The sequence below is a fragment of the Oryx dammah genome, unplaced genomic scaffold (assembly GCF_014754425.2).
Source record: "Oryx dammah isolate SB20612 unplaced genomic scaffold, SCBI_Odam_1.1 HiC_scaffold_28, whole genome shotgun sequence".
NCBI classification, from domain to species: domain Eukaryota; kingdom Metazoa; phylum Chordata; class Mammalia; order Artiodactyla; family Bovidae; genus Oryx; species Oryx dammah.
In genome coordinates, this window is record NW_024070212.1 from 14,324,878 (window position 1) to 14,347,513 (window position 22,636).

General features: G+C 45.5%; 1 protein-coding gene across 1 annotated transcript; it reads right to left on the reverse strand.

The window, feature by feature from the left end:
• Positions 1–824: 824 nt before the first annotated feature.
• On the reverse strand, positions 825–20,037 carry SYT11 (synaptotagmin 11). Its single transcript, XM_040230313.1, has 4 exons — positions 19,747–20,037; positions 12,811–13,634; positions 4,663–4,786; positions 825–4,096 (listed from the first exon to the last, which is right to left on the reverse strand). Exons 1-4 carry the CDS (start codon positions 19,778–19,780, stop codon positions 3,786–3,788), a joined length of 1,293 nt encoding a protein of 430 aa, XP_040086247.1. The 5' UTR covers positions 19,781–20,037; the 3' UTR covers positions 825–3,785.
• Between the last annotated feature and the right edge of the window lie 2,599 nt (positions 20,038–22,636).

The following is a 22,636-nucleotide window of genomic DNA, read 5'->3' on the forward strand; positions in this document are numbered from 1 at the left end:
TACAGTTTCACTGAAACTTAAAAAGTTTTAAACTTTTTCTCTTGCTTCCCTCTCTTTTGCATGCACACACAGTGTTCCTTTTCTCAGTTTGTAATTAAATGTTTATTAGTATGATTAATTGATTAATGCTTGTTCTCTGCTAAGCTCAAATGCAGTACTCTTGCTTATCAATGTCTTGTATTCCCAGTACCTGTCATATGATAGAAACTCAATTTAAAAAACTGTTTTGGGGGAGGGAGGCTCACAAGGGAGAGGATATATATGTATATGATGACGACTGATTCACATCGATGTGCAGAAGAGACCACTGTAACATCGTAAAGCAATTATCCTCCAATAATAGTGTTGACTAATGAATAAATGAAAGAAGCAGTCAGTCTAAGCATTGCTTTTGATATATTTTCAATTAAAGAGTCAGACTTATTCTCAGCACTAAAAACCATCAACCCTCACTTTGGTGGTTATTGTCTTAAATATTACATTTTAAGAAGAAAATAGGACAAAAAGAAAAGATTCTCAGTCTAGGACCACGTCTTGGAAAACATGGTGTGTGTGTGCACTCAGTCATGTTCAACTCTTTTTGACCCGGTGGACTGAAGCCCACCAGACTCCTCTGTCCATGGAATTTTCGAAGCAAAACTATTGGAGTGGGTTGCCATTTCCTGCTCCAGGGGGATCTTCCAGACTCAGGGATCAAACCCAACTCTCTCGGTTCTCTGGCACTGGCAGGCGGATTCTTTACCACTGCACTACCTATCGGAGTCTGAGTGTTCACATCATTCATAGTCCTCCAGCTTCCAAGAAAATCATGCTGAAGTCATTGGGCCTATTTAATGTGAATCAGTCTTTATTCCGCACTTGTGTGGTGCATTAACAAATTCAACATACAAGATAGCATTACATATTGTAGGTTAGCATTACAGCATTATGCAGTTTCACACAATTCATGTTAGCTTTTTTGATTTTTTTCTTTTTTTAAAATTTGACACGTTTATTTTATTTTTTGAGTTTCATTTTTACAAGAGAAGACACAAGGTAAAGAAAGACGACCACATCGGAGAAGGATCATGGTGAGGGCAATGTCACTATTGTGGCCATAATAAAAGCTTTCCAAGAAAAAGGACTCGCATCGTTCCCTCTCCTGAGCAAGCCGCCCCTGTCCCATGAACCAGTCTGTTCTCATATCCCGAGCACCGCTCCTAAACGTACCTCTTGGCTGTGCTCCACTGAGATGAACTGAAGGAAGGACTAACTCATAAAGGGACTTTTTGTGATTAAGAAAAGCTCTTGCCTTCCCAAAGGAATCAAGGTATCAGCAGAGAAGGACTGACTCTTGGAAAATCGGAAGTGACCATTCCCTAACCTATTCCTGATCACGAGTGCCTTGTGCGAAAGCTCGAATGTGACTCTCGTCTTTCCACTGACTCTTAGGAGTAGGCATTCCTCCTCCACCCTTATCAGTTAGCTCTGGGAGGAACAAATGTGAAAGCCAAAGTCAGCTAAGAAACTTTGGGATGGCTGAGACAAGGGCACAACGGATCAGGCCTGAGGGAGGAACCTGGTACTGTCTGCCTCTTTGCCTTTTTCTGAGAAAGACACCGAGGCAGTTCCTAGGCTCCAGAACTATGGGTCCCTCTCCTGCCACCTCCACCCACTGCTCAGCAGACGCAAAGAATAAAGCTACAAGGAGATGGGTAAGAGAGGAGTTGGGTGAGGCTGTTTTCCCAGACTTCTGCCGGGAGGAGCTTCAGAGGCACACAGCAGGGCAAAGAGCACACTTTCTCCACCTGTTGCTCTGCATTGTTTCTGGGAAGGAAACAAAAGCGGGTTGCTCAGCAGTTTCTGACCTTTAGACATTAAGGCGATGGAGAGGAACCATTTAAATTTTTTCCTAATGGGGCTTCAGAATGCTCCTGTCAGATTTACATTAAACTATCTCAAAATGCATTTTTAGAAAACAAAAATTATTTTTGTCTACGTATGATACAGTATTTACATTCCATGGAGTGTTGGATAGAAACCGGTGATGTGAACCCAGCTGATGGTGAGATTGTGAGTCAGATTCTGGGGGTTGGGGGATGACAGCGACAAGAACAGAGAGTGGGCTCTGTGCCTGCTCAGAACTGCTCTGCACTGTCAAGAATCCAGGTTAAAGAAAAAAAAAATGGGCTTGGGGGTCAGGGAACAGGTTGGTTTTAAATCCACAAGAGTTATGGAACAGCAGAGGCAACATCACCACTCTCTCCATAGAGACTCAGCTTTTCAACTCAGAAGCAAGTCAAATAGTGATGTTCTTGTACGAATGTGAAATTTCTGTCTCTACTAATCTTTCAGGCCTTGGTTCAAGCTGCTTATCTGAGTTCCCCTTCAGGCTGGCAAAAATATCTGCTGCCTATCCAGGCTTACTTATCATCCATGAAGTCTCTGCCATCTGAAAAGTCTCAACTCTAGAGACATGGCTGGACTAGGGATAAAGAGACATGAATTCCAAAACAGAGGCGGAATCTCTCTCATGCTCTGCTGTCCACCGGCGGGTGGAGGACTGAGCTCTGTGGTTTCCCCATGCCTTCACTGTACCTTGAGATTCGGGAGTCCTAAAAACTAAGCACTTTGTTTACAGGGAAAGGATGTTCTGAAAAATCCAAGTTATCTTTATTACTGATTTAGTCATGTACTCATTTTAACTCAGTTATTTTTAAGGGCCATTATTGAAAAATTTGAGGAGAAAGAATTTCTGAAGGTCCTTTTCCTTATGAAGTAAAACTAACCTCACGGAAACTACTTGAGAAGACTTTAAAGCTTCTCAGTGGTCAGCATTTCTGGAAAAAACAAAGGCCAGTCTAACCCTTCAAACCACAGATGATTCCTAACACATCACCAAAAAATGGCTATCCTTCCAAACACAGCTACAAAGGGCAAGGCGCTCGTCTCATTTTCCTTGTCTTCATAACTACATTTGGGATCAGCTAGATATGGTGCTATCCTGTAGCTGAATTTGAAGTCCCAAAGTTTGTTCTAGAGAAGTCATCTAGCTTTGTAAACCCAGACTCTACCTAAAAGTCTGATGCCTTCGTGTAATTGATTACGTATTAATCAAAGAGAGCCTTTTACCCCTTTCCAGCAGGAGCACTGACGGCAAACACGCCTCATTTCTCAAATACTCTTTCTCCTGCAAACCCTGCCTTATCCATTCCACCTTTGTATATTCGCCTACTGCAGACCTCTGGTCCTTAAGCTCAAAGAGCAGAAATGTAAGCGGTAATAGGGAGAAAAGATGGGGATGATGAAAACATGAGGTTTTACAAGAGCAAAAAGATTCTTCCACAGAGGTGGGGGGTGAGAATAACTCTCCAGAGAAGCCCAATAAAAAGAGACCAATTTCAGGTAATCAGCAAATACAATTCGGCACAAAACACAATTTTCATGGATTAAAATCTGTACCTTGATATTGGCAGTTAGGCTAATTTCTTCAGTTTGTATTAGACATGCAAGTATAAGGTTACATTGTTATATATAGACTTGTAGAGGTCTTTCCCTCTCTTTTTTTCCCCATTTGGAAAAAAAAAAAAAAGGATTTCCTAGTGCCTTGCAAAGGAGAAAAATCATCATTGCTAAGAACTGAACTGCAGCTGTGGTCACGTAGGGTGTTCTCTGTGGTGTTTGTCGTGTAAGAAATTTTCTTCTACAACTAAAATGAGGTTTTGAGTCCGCTCCTCTTGGTCCTCTCTCTCCCCGCCACGTCCCTGCCCAGCCTGGCCCCAGGGTTAGAGGCAAGGAGAAGAGGATTAGTACTCGCTCAGACTGTGCCACTTGGCCACGGGTTTGCGGGGGCTCTCGCACACCTCTCTCCAGTGCTCGGCGCCGCTGGCTGTGACACTGTGCGCCCCCAGGATCAGCCTCCCCACCACCTCGTTCTTGGTGGTGCGATCGAAGTCGATGACCAGGAACTCGATGCTGATGTCAGGCAGGAGGTCGGTGGGGATGTCGTAGATGAAAGACTCGTTGAAGACTGGGTTCAAAGTGCACTTCTTCACGTGGGTTTTCTTCTTGGCAATGCGCTTTCTGCCGTAGTAGACGTTCACCTTGACATAAGGATCTGGGGCCCCCAAAGAAAAAAGGGAGACAGGCCTATGACACAGTCCTCTCCTGTACAATGTCAGGCAGGAGGGGCCTCTGCTGCTGTTCCTCTCCTTGATGTCCCCTCTCTCACCCCCTGCGGACTTCAGTGGTTGCACACTAGGTGTACACCGACTGTGTGCACATCTGCCTGCCTGGACAAGGGGTCAAGGAAACCAGGCAGACAAGGAACAGAAAAACGGCCTCGAGTCGGGGCTGAAGAAATTCCATGACACCAGGAAGCATTTTCAAGGGGGCACAGGGACTACCAAGGCTGCTGGCTTTCTGAGAAGTCTCACCTGCAGCAAGGGCACAGAGGCTGGCATGCATACCACTGCAAATACCTTGCCAAAGGTAGAGACCACTTGCTTACCCAAAATACCTCCCTGGTTACATTCATCAGGAAGAGAATGTAAACAGAGAGGAATGGGTGGAGGGTGAGAGGTGCCAGGGGTCCTGAAAGGTGGGAGGGGGAGGCGCTTGGATCACAAGCAAGGGCAGTGGCGCAGGGAGGGCAGACAGAGGTAGGTTGAAGTAAATAGCTGCTACCTGAGAGACCGGTGATGTCCATCTTCGGCAGGTGTCTGGCTTTGAGGACCACCACTGTCATCCTCTGTGCCACAGGCTGGTATGACAGAGACACCTGGAGCTCGCCTCTGCTAATGCACTTCTGTGGAGAAGAAATAGCAGGTGAGAACCCCAGCCGAGGGGGCAGGCCACGGCACAGAAAGTGCGGAGGAAAGGACAAAGGAGATGTTCTCCTCACAGTCCTGAGAGTAAACGAGGGGATTCCTGGTGGCCCAGTGGTTAAGACGCCACACTTCCATTGCAGGGGGCATGGGTTCGATCCCTGGTCAGGGAACTAAGATACCACATGCCACATGGCGTGGCCCAAAATAAAATAAAAAATCTTATAGTAAATAAAGTCATTTGCATGGAGAGGCAGCACAGCACAGACTCTGCAGCCAGACTGGCCTGGATTCAAATCCTGACTCTATTGCTTATCTGTCTGAGCTGGGACAAGGTCAGCCCTACTTGACCTCTCTGGACTTCTGCTTCCTCTTCTGTAAAATGGATATAAAAACAGTAGCGACTTCCCAGGACTAGTAAGAGGATCCAGTAAATTAGTGTGTACCAGAGACACGCACTCTCTCCTGTTCTCTCATTTGGTTCTTGTGATAAAGTTTTGAAGGGAGATTGGAAACTTGCATTTGAGTCTTAACTTTGTCACTTACTCACCAGCTGGCCCTGGGCAAGTCCCTGAACTTCCTGGAGCCTGTGGCTTCATTTCACAAGGTGAATATCCACACCTGCTCTGCCTGCCCCAGTGTATGACCTTCAGAGTGTCTTCTCCGGCCACCCTGGATGCCCATATCTTTGTTTCCCAACCTTGAAATGTTATGCTAGGCTCTATTTTGAGCTTGGAAACAAGACAAAACAAAACAAAAACTCTAGTCCTCCAAGAACATTTTAAATAACATTTGGATACTAATCACATGCCAGGTGCTGGGAATTCAGAGCTAACAGGACTCAGTCATTGTTCCCAAGGATGGAATAGAAGATTCAGAGACGTAAACAAACATGTTTACTTGTCAGGAGAGTGAGAAGCCTCGGAATTCCCTGGTGGCCAAGTGGTTAGGTCACTGTTGAGGGCCTGGATTCAATCCCTGGTCAGGGGACTAAGATCCCACAAGCTGCGCAGTGAGACCAAAATAAATGCTTCAGTGCTGCTGGGAGATGCAGGGGAGGTGTTGCCAGCTGACATCAGGGCTGAGCTGCTGGGGGGTGAGAAAGAGACACTGAGGCAATGGGCAGAGAGAAGATCCTGCGTGGCAGGGCAGCCGAACGGCTGAAAGGGCTGAAAGGGTAGGCTATGTTCAGAGAATGGGGAGAGGTGAATGTACCTGATGTTGGAGTGCTGGCAGGAGGGATGGGCCAGGAACCTGGAGAGGTGGGTTAGGTGGGGGTGAAGGGCATGGGGAGCGGGGAGAGTAAGCTAACCAAACAGCAGAGCCAGCAGCAGCAGCCAGGCGAGAGGAGGTCTGTAAGCATAGGAGCGACTTCTGTAAGGATGACGTTACTGCTGTTGTTCATATATTAATAATCATATTATTCTAGTTAAAGCTGGAGAAGGAACTAAAGACGAAAGTCAGAAAACTTGTTGAAGAGGCTGCTCCCACAGGCTGGGGAAGGGAGGGTGAGGGCTGGAACCAGGGCTGTGGCAGAGGAGACAGACCTGGGATAGGTCTCAGAAAGAACTGTCAGGATTTTCTGGGTGGGGGCGGCTAACTGGATGTAAACATAGGGGAGAGGGAAGAGAGGAGAGACTGTTACTTGTGTTTCTCTCTTAGGAAGTGGGGATGAGGCTGGGATAAAGAAAACAAAATGTGGCGGCACAGGAGGAGTTTAGGACGTAATAAGTTAAATTTGGGACAAAAAATTTTGAGACCAAATCATTGCCCCACTATCAAACTTTATTCCTTATACTCTTCATAGCCCCAAAGGAAGGTCACCAACTCGACGAATTCTTAGATTGAACAAAAGTCGACCAGACTCACCACCAGCCTTACATATGCCACATACCCACCAAAATGACTTGCTGTGCATTAAGTGCCAGGCAGTCTGCTAGCAGCTAGGGCTGAAAAGATGCACCCCTACCCTCCCGAAGCTCACAGGCTAGTGCCTGCTCAGGTGTGTCTGGGGTAGGAAAGAACAACAGCAGTAAATAATTTAATTAGCTCATCAGTGAAAAACAAAGGAAAAACCCTAATAGCTTATGCTTTGATTGATTATACGTTGTCACCTCAAGGAATGAACTGTGATAATATTTCCATTTGGTTTAAAAAATTTCTTGAGGCTATGTTTCATACCAGGAGCATATGGAAATGTCTTTCATAGGGTACTGAACGTGACTAAATGTAGCCGTTAGCTTTTGAAAGTGAAGTATAAAAGAAAATAGGCTTTAGAAATGATTTTCACGGTTTTCTCTGCTAGATGAAGCCCTACTCTTTTCCTTACCCATAACATACAGTTGGCTCTTGACTGTATCCACAGGACGCACCCAGAGCCAGTTTAAAATCACAGGCTGGTTGCTCCTGCCAACCAGTATACTTCTGGGTCGCTTCCTTTGACATAAGTCAGAACGCAGTCAGAGAATGTGCACTCACTTTTACTATCAGTCATAGCCCAAAGGCATCAAGAAAGTAATCCCTCAGGAAAAAGAAAACCTTCCAAAATGTTCAGAACTGAACTGCTCAATACCGTAGCTGGTAGCTACATGTATCTATTTAAATTTTAATTCATTAAAATTAAGTAAAATTAAAATGTTAATTCCTCAGTCACACTGGCCATATTTCAAGTGCTCAGTGTCCATACGTGGCCAATGGCTACCATGTTGGATATATGCAGATATAGAACATTTCCATCATCACAGAGAGTTCAAGTGAACAGTGCTGATCTATCTAGAAAGAACTTTTGGATTATTTGGGCCACTGCTCCCCTCTATTTCCATGAATAATGAAATGTTAACTAGTTTTGATATCTATATCTGGGACCATGAATATTGGTATCAAAATATTAAAAATACAATCTTTAAATATAATCTAACTTTATATACAGAAGAAGGCTAGGGAGGGTAAAAAGGAAATTTTGATTTAAAAAAATAAAGTTTTATTTGTAAAAATAACATCAATTACAAGATGATACTTAGTTTTCTGATTATTTAAAACTGTTTAAAAAAAAAACCAAAGTTTCCTAAATCATCAATTACAGCACAATCACCCTAATCAAAGTCCCGTGCGCCTTCCCTAGTTCTTTGGGAAAGTGGACAACTTCTGGTCACAATGCTTTCCTCCCCTGAACTCACTCCTCTGGGAACTGTTCTCCATCTGACCCACCCTCCCCTTCACCTTTGGCCATTTTACATAGGCAGAATGCCCATCCTCATTCAGCTGCCCCTTTGTGATGCCCAAGTCTGCCGCTGCAACACCACCTGAATACCATGCCATTCTGCATTGAAGGCCAGAGTTTAAGTCCCCTCTCCCGGCCCCCCCTCTCTTTCCACCCAATTCCCATTCCAAGCGGCATTGTCAATGGCTCGTTCTCAAGGGCTCTTTGTCAAGCAAGGGCTGGGAGCAAACTCTGTTTCCCAGCCCCTTCGCCTAGTGAGGTAAAGACCCTGTTAGGGGGGTGGGCGAGCAGAAGGACAAGGGGGAAAAAGGGTTTTATCCATGCCTGACAGAGCCAGGAGGCTTTGCTCTCAGAGTGCAGGATCCTTTTTCAGTCCGTGGAAAAGAGGAACAAGGGCAGTGGTCTGAAAGAAGACGTTAGGCTGAAGGAAATACTTAGGCGAAGGATAAGTCTATTTCTTATAATTAGCAGAGCCCCTATGGAATGGCTTTTTCTAGCCAGAGCATCTTTGCCAAAAGGAGGACTCATGCATCCTCAATAAACCTTTATAGGGACTGGAAATTCTCAGTGCTACCTCCACATAAATCAGAGTCATGAGAAAACAAAAGAAACAAAACCCTCAACATTCAACCACATCCCTCCTTGTTTTCGCCCCAGTACATATACACAGCAACTTCCTTTTTTGGTGTGTATGATTTTATTTTATTTTTCTATAGCAAATTTCTTTATTGTTTATGGAAAATTGACATTCCTTGTTCTTTCTTTCTTTTCATTCCCTTTTGACTAGCCTGGATGACCTCCAAGGCCTCTTGTAAATCTGAGACTTTAAGAATCCTCTCATTCCCATGACCACTGTCCCAGGTCATGAACACCAATCTGGCAGTAGAAAGACAGGAAATGGTTTGGGAAACAATGACATGAAGAAATTAGGAGGAGTCTAACAACTCTCTATTATCCACCCTGTAAATCACTTCTTTGCCACTGTCTCTTCTTTAACCCCAGCCCTATCTCAATCACTTTCCTTCTCCTTGTGGGGGGTGTATTATGGAAATGTAAATTCACTTTTATTTCTTTCTGAATAAAATACTAGGGGGAAAAGCTGCCACTAAAGGAAAAAAAAAAACTCCAGTTCTAAAGTCCAGCTCAGAGAGTTTGGGTGTTTGGAGTTTATGCTGTAAACTTCTTTCACTAATAGTTAAGTGTTAATTTTTAATGCTTCTTATATCTTTCCAAATATTCATAAGAGCTGAGAGTGACCTCTCACAAAGTGACCCCATTAGCCTTTATGATCCAGCCAAGAGGGAGACTACGACCCAGAGAAAGTAACTGCACACCCAGAATTAGACAGTGAAATGGACAGAATCAGAAATCATGACCAGTCCTGGCTTCTTTCAACTGGATTGCACTGCAATAGCAGAAAGGACAAGAGCTGAATTTTCTGCTACAGGTCAGGAAATGCAGTTAGGGGTTGGGGATTGTCTAGAGAAATGCAATTCTCACCAGTCTCCACCCAGGAAACTTTGATCCCATTACTATAAAGGGATACCCTACCCAGATCAGGAAAGACTCTTTACAGTGTGGACTCTTCCAAAGCAGCTCTAGCTGATGAGCAGACTATTGGCTACAGTAGGGAGGATTTAAGATGGACATTTGGAGGCTGCACTGCTAGGGAATCAGGGGTACAAATGACTAGGGAGATGACAGCCATGACCCAGGATGAAACATAGCCCTGCCCACTGGCACTGGTTGGGGAAAACAGGCTTAGGACGCCTGGGAGGCTGCAGTGCTCCGGGTGTCCTGTCTGGGGCCTCATCCAGGGAATGTGTTGCTCAGGATCCCACCCTGGCTTATCCCTTCTGAAGGGAGTTAATAAAGCGGAAAGAAGCTTGGCTCTTGCCAAGAGCCCCTGGCAGTTTAGCAAATGCCATTGTCTATGCTCCCTGCCCAGTGTCCTGGATTTGAGGCTTATTTTGTTCCCAGCCCAAATCAGTCCCTTTCCTTGCCAGTGTCTTCCCAGCTGCAGCCTGGCACAGAGCCCTCCTCCACACTCAGCCGTGGGCTGAGAGTGCATGAGCTGTCTGGGGGAGTCCAGCTAGTTGGTGGCTTTACCAAGGCTAGTACTCCAGAGAAGGCTGTGCTGAAAAGAACCGCCCAGTGAGGAGAGCTGAATGAAGGCAGGGGGTGGGGTACTGGAGCTGCTGTAATGGGGAGTCAGGAGTCAGGGGAGCGGGCTGGCAGAATCTAGAGGAAAAGAAATGGAGGGGGAAGGGAGAGGATGCAGGGAGATGAAACCGGTCACTGCTGCAGCTTCTGCGCAGGCCTTCTGCCTCTGACCTCAGAGGATGCGAGAATTCCTGCTGTGTTGGACTCAGGGGTGTCTCACTGTATCCTGGCAATGGACTAGTGTTCATGCTCTGACCAAACACCTCTAATATTCTCTAAAGTGTTCAGACTTCCTCTGGCCCTTGTGAGCTGAGTGTGCCATTTGGCAACAGTGGTTCTCTGGGCAGTGGCATGACTAAGCTGGCTGCAGTGAGGCAGGCAGAGATGGTGCAGGCAGCAGAGATGGTGAGAGCACACCTCCAGGGGAAGGGTTCCCTGCCTCCCCTCCCCAGCCTGGCGCGGCACAGTGCCCTTCAGCAATGGCCAAACCTGCTTCCCAGGAGCTCACTGCCCACTCAGTCCTGCTGGCCTGGAAGCCTCTTGTACGTTCCCAAGCCTCCTGCCTCCCCACTGAGTCCAGCATGGGTTTGCAGCTGGAGAAGGCAGTAACAGAGAAGTAAGGTATCTGCAGGCAGGGCTCTTTCTGGAAAACGTGCAGGTGTTTTTAGTGACCTTGATATCCTTTCCAAACCTTCTACCATCTTCTCCACTGATCTAGCCTTCCTTGTCTTCCTTTACTTTATCAAAACAAAATGTAAATATGTACAAATCACATATCTCTCCCAGGGATCAAACTTTAATAATGATAATCCTGGTTAACATTCATGAGAGTTTACTATGGGCTAGGGACTATGCAAAGGCATCATTTTAATTCCTTATAAGAAACAGAGACTTAGAGAATTTAAGCAGCTTGCCCAAGGTCACTTAGCTGGTAGAATTTAGATTCAAACTCAGGTCTGACTTCAAAGTCCTTGCTGTGCTGTGCTTAGTCTCTCAGTTGTGTCTGACTCTTTGCGACTCCATGGACTGAGGCCTGCCAGGCTCCTTTGTCCATAGGATTATCCAGGCAAGAATACTAGAGTGGGTTGCTCTGCCTTCCTCCAGAGGATCTTCCCAACCCAGGAATCAAACACAGGTCACCTGCATTGCAGGTGGATTCTTTACCATCTGAGCCACCAGGGAAGCCCAAGAATACTGGAGTGGGTAGCCTAACCCTTCTCCAGGGGAACTTCTCAACCGCAAAATTGTACTGAGGTCTCCTGCATTGCAGGCAGATTCTTTACCAGCTGAGCTACCAGGGAAGCCCCTAAGTTCTTGCTATCAATTCCTTATGTTAAATCCTGAAAAAGGAATGAAACTCGTAAGTGTAAAATTTCAACAACTTCTTTCACAGCACACCCATTATACGATAAATGCCAAGATTTCTTTTTTGTCTTTCTCCTCCACTAAGTAAAAGCTACATGAAGGCAATAAGATGCCAGGTATATTATTCCATTTGATACTCATAACTCATAAGGAAGGCAATATTATCAGTTCCATTTTACAGATGGGGAAATAGAAGTTCAGAAGAGTTAAGTAACTCACTTACATCATACCCCTGGAAAGTGGTGAGCTGGAAGGTGAAGCTAGGCAGTCAGATAAGAGCCCTCCTGCCAAACCACAGAACTGCACTGCCTCACCAATTGAGAATGAAACAGCTGAACTAGTGTGGCTGGGAGCACAATTCTTGCATCCCTGAAAGGATTCAAGAACCAATGCTAGCCCAGTGGAGAGAAGGCAGGATGGAGGGCTCTCATGCCCCTCTTAATGCAAACAGGGCAGAGAGGAGGAACGGGGAGAGAAGTATCCATGGCAAAGGTTTCAGCCTGGTGAGGGGCCTGAAAGGTTAAGCAATTGTATGCTATGAATGCTAAGTTGTTTCAGTTGTGTCTGACTCTTCGCAACTCCATGGCCTGGACCCACCAGGCTCCCCTGTCCATGGGATTTTCCAGGCAAGAATGCTGGAGTGGGTAGCCATTTCCTCCTCCAGGGGCTCTTCCGGACCCAGGGATGGAACCCACGTCTCTTACATCTCCTGCCCTGGCAGGTGGGTTCTTTACCACTAGCAATACCTGGGAAGCCAAAGCAGTTGATGAAGTTGCATTTATAAAATGGCTGTTAAAAGTCACAGATGCAAGCCTACTTATATCTCTAGGTTTGGGCTGGGAAAGGGAAGCCGAGGGGAAAATTATGGAATTACTTCCATAGTTTCTCAGTTGTAAGGAATAAGTTCACAAGAGGAAGATCACACATTTTGAAGAAGAAATTGGCTCCCATATGCCTGAAATGATGAGGTCTAGGACTGGAGGGCCAGCCTGCTCCAAGCAAGCTGGATGCAGCATCAGGACATCAACCACTAAGAGCAAATTCAGAAGGTGTTTGCCCTTTTCTCTTCAGGAAGCTGCTTCTTGGAGGAGGCCTAACCTGCCAGGCTCTCTGTCTTACTTTGACCACTGCTCAGTCTTGACATCCAAGAGCTTTCTCTCTACAGCCCCTCCTTGCCATCCGTCCCACTTCTCCCTTCCATTCATCCCCTTCTCTCCCCCAACCGACCATTCCTCCCCAACAACTCTTCCTCCTCACCTGGATGTTCCTTTTGATGATGTCCCTGGTCAGCTGTACCTTGCCTGTGCTGGGGTCCACCCCAGCCAGCGGCACCATGACCTCCCCAATGACGTCATCCCGGGAGAAGCGATCAAAGCTGAGGACGAGGAAGTGCAGGACCAAGTCTTGCAGCTGGCTGTACGGGATGCCATAGAAGGTGAAGGTTTCATCAAACACAGGGTCCAGGGTCTTCCGCAGCACCCTGGTCTTCACCCGATGCCGTTTGTCAGGAAGGATGGTCATTTTGATGTAGGGGTCAGAGCCCTGGGTCTGGTCATCCATCACGGGCAGCCCATGAGCCTCCTGGATTGTCACCACCAGGGCTTTTTTCGGGAAGTTATAGTCCACTGAGAAGGTGAGGGATCCTAGCATGACATCCTCCTCTGGAGATGATGGAGAGGTGGTTTTGCTCTCCCCGGGGGTCAGGCTTGCAATGGGGCTCCTCAGTTCTTCCCCATAGTCCACTTTGATGGGCAATTGGTCTACACAAGATCCAGAGCTAGGTCCCTTAGGACTCTTGTCTTGGCCCAGCAGGCCAGCCTCTGCATCTACCAACAGGTTCCCGCGTCCACCTTCCCTCCCGGGGCCATCTTTGTCTCTCCGCACTTTGATGATTTTCTTCTTGTTGCTGAGGGTTTCTGGGTATATGCTGATGCCTTTGAGCATGTGAATGAACTTGTATGGTGGGTTCTTGTGCTTCTTCTCTGCCTGCTGGTGGCAGCACGTCCAGACAAAGACGGTCACTGAGACACATACCACCAGCACAGAGGCCCCGATAAGGCCGGCAACCACTGGTGATACATCTGAAAGTGGAGACCAGAGATGCGTCAAGGCGGCTGGACCTCAGCCTCTACCGGAGCACCCCTGCTTAGGGCCTCTGGCTGGGGCCAAGCTAATCTGCAACCCAGCCTTCTTCAAAGCGAAACTTGCTCATCTAGGCTAAGGAATGTCTCCCCTCATTTAGAGATGCCCTCACCCATCCCTCCAACCAATCCATGGCTCTTTCTTCCCACCAACCTGGATGAAATGCTTCTCTTCTCTAGAAAGCCTCCCCTGCAGTGCCCCACCTGACTGCCTGTTCTTTTCTTGGCCTTGCCTCTGCACTTACAGACTTGATTTGCTCATATTGATTTGTGTTTCACATAAAGTGGCCCTGTAAGTGTTATAGGTCACCCTTCTACATAGGAACCATTCACCTCAACTCTTCTACAAGGGCATGAGCTGTGTCTGGTTTCAGGAGGATATTCCACAGCATCCAGCACAGGGTTTGCCACAGTGGGTTTGTGTGGGCTGACTGATAGGTAGGGTGGAAGGATGTGGAATTGACTTTGGATGGGTTTGGTAGGGTGCCCAAGGGTGATAAAAGTAGATGAGTGGTAAGAAGTAGAACTGTGGGCCTAAGTCCTTTAGAAATATGTTTTAAACTTCAGCTCCCAGGTATTTAAAATACTTGTATGTTAATATAAAATACAAATATTTAAAAATAAAACACAAGTATTTTAAATAGGAAGAAATAGGGACCGTGGAACATGTCAGACCTTGTCACCTTCTTAGTAAGGTTGCTCCTGACCAACCTATTTAAAAATGTAACCTTTTCCACCCTTGAGACCTACACTTCTGGCCCTGCTTAATTTTCTCCATATGACATGATATGACATGAGTTCTTTCTTTCACAAACACACACACGCATGCACACATATACATAAGAACATATACACACTCACATATAACTGTATTAGTTATTGTTTATCTTCACTAGAATGTAAGTTTCCTAAGGACAGGGATTTTGTCTCTTTGTGTGCTGTGCTCAGTCACTCAGCCATGTCCAACACCTTGTGACCCCACTGGCTATAACATGCCAGGCTTCTCTGTCCATGGAATTCTCCAGGCAAGAATACTGGAGTGGGTTCCCTGCCCTTCTCCAAGGCATCTTCCCAATCTTTTGGGATTGAACCCAATCTTCTGAATGCAAGCAGATTCTTTACCTTTTGAGCCACCAGGGGAGCCTTTTGTTTGTTTAGTTCCTCTCTTTATCCCCAGCACTAAAAACACCTAGCAGGTACTTACTTAATATTTGTTAGGTAAACAAGTAACTAAAGAGAAAGAGGTTTTTTTTTCTTTTCTTCCCTTCTCTAGTCTTGTCTTTTCCTGCACAAATTGGGCCCCTGACTTAGATAATTAGGTTTGGGGATTTCTTTTCCCTTAAATGCACTGAAGCTAACTTGGGTTTAGGCCTTAAAGATCTAGATAAGGCCTATAGTTATCCATACTACGCATTAGGGTAAGTCTCAAGTAGGGCAGGGGGAACTAAGGAAATAAATGTGATTCTTGCATATTCTAGATTTTTCCTAGAACATCCTTCTATCAGACATATGCCTGGCCTGCTGCCTCACTCACTGCAGGCTTTTGTTCAAACCTCATCAGAAAACATTTCCTGTCTGTTGCAAGTAAGATAGTATCCCCACTACTCTGATTTATTTCTCTCTGAAGCACTTATTACCTCTGGTATGTATTTATTTGTCATTCTTCTCTTACTAGGTAATTTAATAAGGCCAGTGACTGGCTGTTTTGTTCACTGCTACATTCCCAGGTCCTAGAACCACATGGCGCATAGTAAGTGTTCAGTAAACAAATGAGTTAGTGAATTCAAAACAGATTCCACTTTAGGAGCTTGGGATTAACAGATAACAAACTACTACTTAAAAAATAGATAAACAGCAAGGTTCTACTGTATAGCACAGGAAACTATATTCAATATCCTATAAACCATAATGAAAAAGAATATATATATACACATATATATAATTAAATTAGTGCTGTACATAAGAAACTAATACAACATTACAAATCAATGATACCTCAATAAAAAATAAAAAAAAAACCAGTTTCCACAGATTGGAGAAAGAGGATGAGGTCAATATGACTACATATAACAGGGATAAATGTAAAATTCTATTTAGCCTTCAAAACCTATTGATAGGAAATAGGAGACCTTACTTGATAAATCTGAGTAACTAACTTAGTAGTCTAAGTGAGAACAAGCTTGGAGTATAACTAGGCTGACTTATACTATCAGTGCAATGTCTAGATCATAGAGGGGCAGTATAATTTCATCTGCTCTGGTCATGACACATATGAAGTGCTCTATTTCTGACAAGAATAAAAATTGCTGTTTTTTGTGTGCCAGTATGATACCCCTGCCAGACACTGTGTTAGAGCTTCCTCAATCTGACTCAAATAACTCACTGAATAGGTTCCATTAATAGCTAATTTTACAACTGAGGAAGCTGGGGACTCAAATCTGCTCTAGACCACCTAGAAGCAAATGTCAGTGATGAGATTTAAACCCTGGTCTATCTGACACCAGAATGTGTCTATATTATGGATAAGCAGAATAGAAGAGGACCTAGAAACCATATTAAATGAGGAAAAACTGAAGGAGCTGAAGCTGAAGGGTCTGGGAATAATAACTTTCTTTAGTTACTTAAGGTACTTTGCTGGAAGAAGGTCTGATCTGATTTTACTTTGGAGGGCAGGTCTAATACCAGTGCATACAGGCTACAAGAAGAGAGATAAATTGAAAGAACTGAATTATTGTTAGAACTGCCTCTCGATGGCCCAGATTGCTTCTGGAGGCAGTGAATCTCTGAAGACTTTCAGAGACTGGATCACCTTGGTCAGATATATTCTAAAAGGAATTTTCTTAACAAGGATTGGAATCAACATCTCTGAAATTCTTTCTGCCTCAAACATTCAAAGTTCTATGAATGTTGGGACCAGGTAAGAAAAGAAGTGGTTACATTTTGAAATAATACAGATGAGGAGTAACGCCATTTAACAAAAAATATATCAAGGTGACTGTGTTCATGGCCATGCTGAATAATAATAGCATTTATTTTCAGAATATCAGGTGAAATAAAAACTGTTAGGGAGAGGTTTCACATAATGGGAGCAGCCTTGGCTGTAAGCTCCTTGAGAGCAGGCAGAAATTACAGCCTGTTTACCTTTGAATCCCCGAGTCTCTTGCATCGAACAGGAGCTCAGTAAATATTTGCTTGAACAATTGATTGGGTTCAATTATAAATCAGAATGAGCACAATCTGAAAAATTGGCTCTCCATTCACATATGAGAGATTTTCCTGAAAACTGTTTGCTACTGATTCGTAACATTGAATATTATCTCTCCAAGAAGAGAAAAGCAAGAAACTACCAGGACAAGTACATTTTTGAGAATGATTTGAAAGGGAGTCTAAAGGTCAGGGTTGAGAGACATCTGAGTGATCCTTTTGGCTCTACCACAAGTTTACTCTGTGATCTTGAGCGATCCCACTGCTGCTTACTATGCCTCAACTTTTACTGCTAGAAAGCAGTGGATCACTAAAAGAGATGAAGGATGCTTATCTTTCAGGAGGGTAGATAAGGAAAAAGAGACAAACAGATGAACGGTTAGATCGCATCACCGACTCAATGGACATGAATCTGAGCAAACTCCAGGAGACAGCAAAGGACAAGGAAGCCTGGCATGCTACAGTCCACGGGGTTGCAAAGAACTGGACATGACTTAGTGACTGAGAAACAACACAACGCTTCCACCTCGTTTCCCACTTTCGCTCTACTTTCTTCTTCATTTTAGTATTTGTTAATCCCTATGTCTCTCCCCCACACCCAAGGCAGTAAACTAGAAAAATCAGAGATGTTGAAACTCAGGACCCTCTGTCTAGTTTTAGTCCAAGGCTTAGTGGGAAAAGTAAGTTAGAACTTAAAGCTGAAGTGAGTGTTTTCAAGTATCTGTAAGTTGCAGTGACCCATGCTGGTTGCTCCTTTTGTCCTCCGAGGTCAAAGATAATTGAGTGTTGGCTTGGTGTATCTCACAAGGTCTATGGAGTTTGAAATGTGAAAAAAGTCAGAAGTTTTACAGGGAGTTCTTGGTGGAGACCTTCCATATGGATTTGAAGATCTATAGGACACATCTGGGTTTGTTCAGCTCTCTCAGCCTCTGACCAGACATGCTTATTGACATTTCCTTTGCAAAAATACCCTTTCCTGGTCAAGTAGGCCAGCGTGACACAGTGAAATAAAAATGAATTTTGCCATCAATGGGAAATTGGCTTAAATCCTAACGCTAGCCTAACTAGTTTGACTTTATCTCCCTTAGCCTCAGTTTCCTCATCTAGCAAATATATATATAATAATGAATACACTGGAGGGTATTTATAAGTCTTTTAGTATGTAAAAGGCTGATATAATTTCTTTTCTTTTGTCCACTAATATTTCCTCTAAATGACATCACTGTATTATGCTCTGCAACATGTAACTTTCCAAGGAATCTGGAACTGCAATTAGAGAAAAGACTATAATGGAAAGGAGGCAAAAGAAGAAAAAGAAAAAGCAAGAAGAAAATCACAGAGTACTCATGTGATCAGAAAAGGGACATCAATTTTGGAAATTTAGGACTCAAATAATAAAAATGCAGAAGATGAAGTGGAAGAAAAATATAATCAAGATTTATCCTTGGGGAATCAGTGTGAACCAGTAGTAAATGGGTGTGACCTGTTGTCTGTATACTTTGTCTGATCTGATATTCTTCCTGACATTGAAGGGACAGAGCAGGCTGGGTTTTGTTAATTTCCATAAACCTTCTAGTAGGGAGTGAGAAAAGCCATTTCCTAGTTGGATTGTGACCCCACCCTAAACACTGGAGTCTGGATGCTCAAACCTTCTGGATTGTCTGAGACAGAATCTCTTAAGGGAAATCAAGGAACCCTAGGCTGACAGCAACTCTCACCTGTTTCTCCCATCCAAACTGGGATAGGACTGAGGCAGAAGCAGGGCAATTCATTTTTCTTTGGGGGGGCCAGGAAAACAGCACAGGAAGTTTGCTATTTCAGCACATTTTGCAGGAATCCCCCAGAGGAAAAACTTGCATCTCGAGCTTTTCTTTCCCTTCTGCTTCCCTATTTTCCACCCCACTCTCTGCTCCATGGAGTGTAACTGATCTTGGAGCCTGTAGGGTTGGGTCTGGGACCAGCCGCTCCGAGATGACGTAATGCTTTCTCTGGTACACAAAGCGGCCTCCCCCGGGCTCGGCCTTTTGCGCCCCTCCCCCTCTGGCCCAGATCGGGGCCCCGCCAGCACCAGCGCGGGTGAGTCCCCCTTTTTGAAAAGCCGGCCCAGGGAAACAGGGAACAAAGGCCTGAGAAGAAGAGCCTAGGCGCTGCCAGGAGGCCCAGAAATAGACATCACGTCATCCCCCAGCCCAGCAGCGCCAAGCGCCATTTGGTAGCATCGGAGGGACCCCACCATTACGATGCAGAATAGACATTGCAGGGCTCACGTTTCCTCCCGGCCCCAGCATCCAGCTGACCGGCTTCAGGAGTGGCTTCCTTTTTGCTCCCCACCCCCGCACGCCTCTGTCCCCAGAGGCCGCCGCCTCCCCTGGCTGCCTGCCACACAGCCCACGGTCTCCAAGCTGCCATCTTGATGCCCCATCCCCCTTGCCACCTCCCTCCCCCGCAGCCCTGAGGAGTGGGAGGGGGAGGAAGGGGCACCGCCCTGCGTGCCCCAAGGGGGAGGGCTCGGCCTACCTCACCTCTCCTCCCCTCGAAGGAGGGGTTCACGTCCTTCGCAGGCTCTCGGTTTCTCACCTCCAGCGGTACTGACAGTGCACCATACAAGGTTTTCGCATCCTGGACGTCCCCACCCTAGGTGTGACTCTGGCCTTCTCAGCCCCTGCAGCCCATAGCTCAGGTTCGGGTGCTGTCCACTGCCCGCGACACCACCGCCGCAGGCCCGATTCTACCCACCACCACAGGCCAGGCCTTGATCTGGGCTTCACGCTCTGCCCAGACGCTGAGCTCCCTTGCCTTGGCAACGGTTTCACCTACCCCAGGCTTAGTTTGCCAGATTTTTACTTACCAAAGCTAGGTCGGATGTTGGTGATCTCAGCCATGTCGTAATCAGAGGCTATTGCTATAAATGCTTTTGCAATGGTCGGTCAGACAAGTCTGGGACCTCCGGTAAGTACCGAAGGCCGCCGCTGCAGAGCGCTAGGTCAGGGCAGGGAGAAGGTATCTGGTGGATGCCTCCTGCGACGGTCTGGTCCCTGGTTGACAGCAGCGGTCGCCTCTTAAGATGCTCCAGGGATGCTCTGAGCTAAGGATGCAGGTGCAGCCAGACTGGTCCTGATGCGAGGTAGGCCCCGCCTTCTTCCGAACGGCCCTCGGCAGAAGACTCCGCCTCTGTCCGAAAAGTTCCGGAAGGCAAGCCCCGCCCTTTTCCGGAAGATCCCTGGGAGGGCACCCCTCCCGCTGCCAAATTTTCAGGAGAATGAGACCCCGCCCACTGATGGGCTTGTGGGTCTGTAAAGCGAAAACCCCGAGGCCTGACTAAGGAGAAGTTGTATGAGATCCATTAGATCTTGTGATTCCGATTCCCTAGGCTTAATATAGCAGCAGAATGTTCTGGGCGACAGGGAGGTAGGATTTTTAAAAAATAAAATTATATATTGCGTGCTTTTCAGTATCAATTACCGTTATTGTTATGCGTTTCTGAGACCACTAAAGATTATTATGGAAACTTTCTTAAACTTCAGAAGCTCTGATTGAAGACCTGCACAACTCTGAAAGTTTACTGAAAATAATTGAATTGTATAAGTAAAACCTCTTTGGTGGCTCAGACGGTAAAGAATCTGCCTGCAACGCGGGAGACCCAGGGAAGAGCTGACTCATTGGAAAAGACCCTGATGCTGTTAAAGATTGAAGGCAAGAGGAGAAGGGGGCGACAGAGGATGAAATAGTTGATGGCATCACTGACTCAATGGACATGAGTTTGAGCAAACTCAGGAAGATAGTGAAGGACAGAGAAGCTTGGCATGCTGCAGTTCATGGGGTCTCAAAGAGTCGGACGACTTAGCAACTGAAGAACAAGAATAAGGATGGATTCTGTGATGTGAAAATTGAAGCTTTTTTTCTTTTAAAGACTAATGAAGGATCTCTGGCAGTTATGGGGTTTGATTCTAAATGCAATTTCGCCAAAAAAAAAAAAAAAAAAAAGACTAATGAAGGTTGCCAGTAATTAATCAGTGTTGGCTATTTCTCTTCTAAAAGCTTCAAATGCTTAGAACAGCTTAGATGAGAGAGAGATAGCAAACCAACAGGTCTGTGCGTTGTGTAGTTTCAAAAAGCAGGACACAAATGAAAAGCCAAGCTTCTAGAGACATCTTTGGAATGGAAGAGTTAGTATGATTCACATTAGAGTCAGACTGCTGGCGGTTATCTCCATGATTACATCAACTTCACCATTTTGAGCTGTGGATCCTTTTATTTTGCAGATTCTGTTTATAGACAGAATCAAGTCAAATAAATTACTTAAATATATAAATGTTGGTGGTTCACCTGTAAAGTGAGAGAGTTGAATGTACTTTTCTAGTTTTGACCTTCTGTCCTTCTAGGAAAGAGAAAAGAACATCGTTCTAGGAGTTATTCATCCATTCAAAATACATGTATTGAATTTATTGGCCTTCGACTATGCTCCAAGCACCTTCCTGGACACCGGATTAATGCATTAGAAGCTAGAGTCAAGATACCTGATTCCATCTGATAGCTGTGTATCTTTGTAAAAATCACCTACCCAGCTGAGCCTAAAATGTGTCCTGTATAAACTGGAAGGTATAATAGCCATTGTCCTATAGAATTTATTGTAAAGATTTAAAAAAATCACCTTTGATAACATAAGTGAAAGCATTTTGTAAGGAGAATGTTATACAGATATGAATCATTACTATGGATTAAATTCAAGACTACCTTCTCTTTATTCAGGAAACTGCACTATTTGTAACCCAGGATTTCTCTTTCTTAAATTTTATGAATTCTCCATTTCCTTGGTTGCATATTCCAGGTGTCTTGCAGCGAGGACTGTCAACTTAGACCACTGAACCTTAAACTCCCAGTGTTGTTTTGAATAGGATAGCTCAGTGGACAGAGAAAGCAAGGTAGTGCCTTTAAATATCTTTGCCAACAACGGAAGTGCTCGCGCTTTGGCTTCATTGTGCCCTAAAATAGAATGGCGCCTGGGCTAGGAGCGTGCTCCTTGACACCCCGACGCGGCGCACCGCGACCCGGGGACGCGTTAGTAAGTCGCTGCCGTTGTCTGACTTCCGGTGATAAGGAAGCTGAGTTTCCGCGGGAGCGGGCCGGCTGGTGAGGGTACGGGTTGTGTCCTGTAGGGCGGGAAGAGGCAGTTTGGAGCGGACGTCCGGGCAAAGGATGTTCAGGCTGAGGCGGTCGGGTCCGAGGGCTGGTGCGGGGTGCGTGACCGAGGTAGGGGAGTGAAGACGTCTAGCTGGGAGTGGGGACTGAGTCAGCGCTAGGCGCTGAGGTGAAAAGCGCAGTTTGTACCCCTTTGTGAAAAGTTTGCCCAGGGGGAGTTCGCGCTAGGGCCTCCTCCTTATTTGCATTCATTCACCGTGTTGGTTTGACTGCAGTTCCCAAAGAGGGGGCCTCTTTAGAACCTCTTTTGTGTTTGAAGTGCCTGAGCATCAATGATCCCTGCAGGCTACTGACTGAATAGTAGCTGCCTTGCTTCTTTTCATCCCCCGCCCCCGGCAACCCCCGCCTTTTTGGACCTCAGTGATTTATCTGAAATATGACTTGCCTAAACTAATGCCACGATTCTTAATTCTCGCTTACCATTCCCTTATCAGAGGAATCTTGTTAATTTAACTGTGATTATCAAGATAGGGACAAAAGTTCATTTGGTCTGGGCTGGGGAATCTCTCCCAGTGTCCTGGAGAAACGGAATTAAAGCA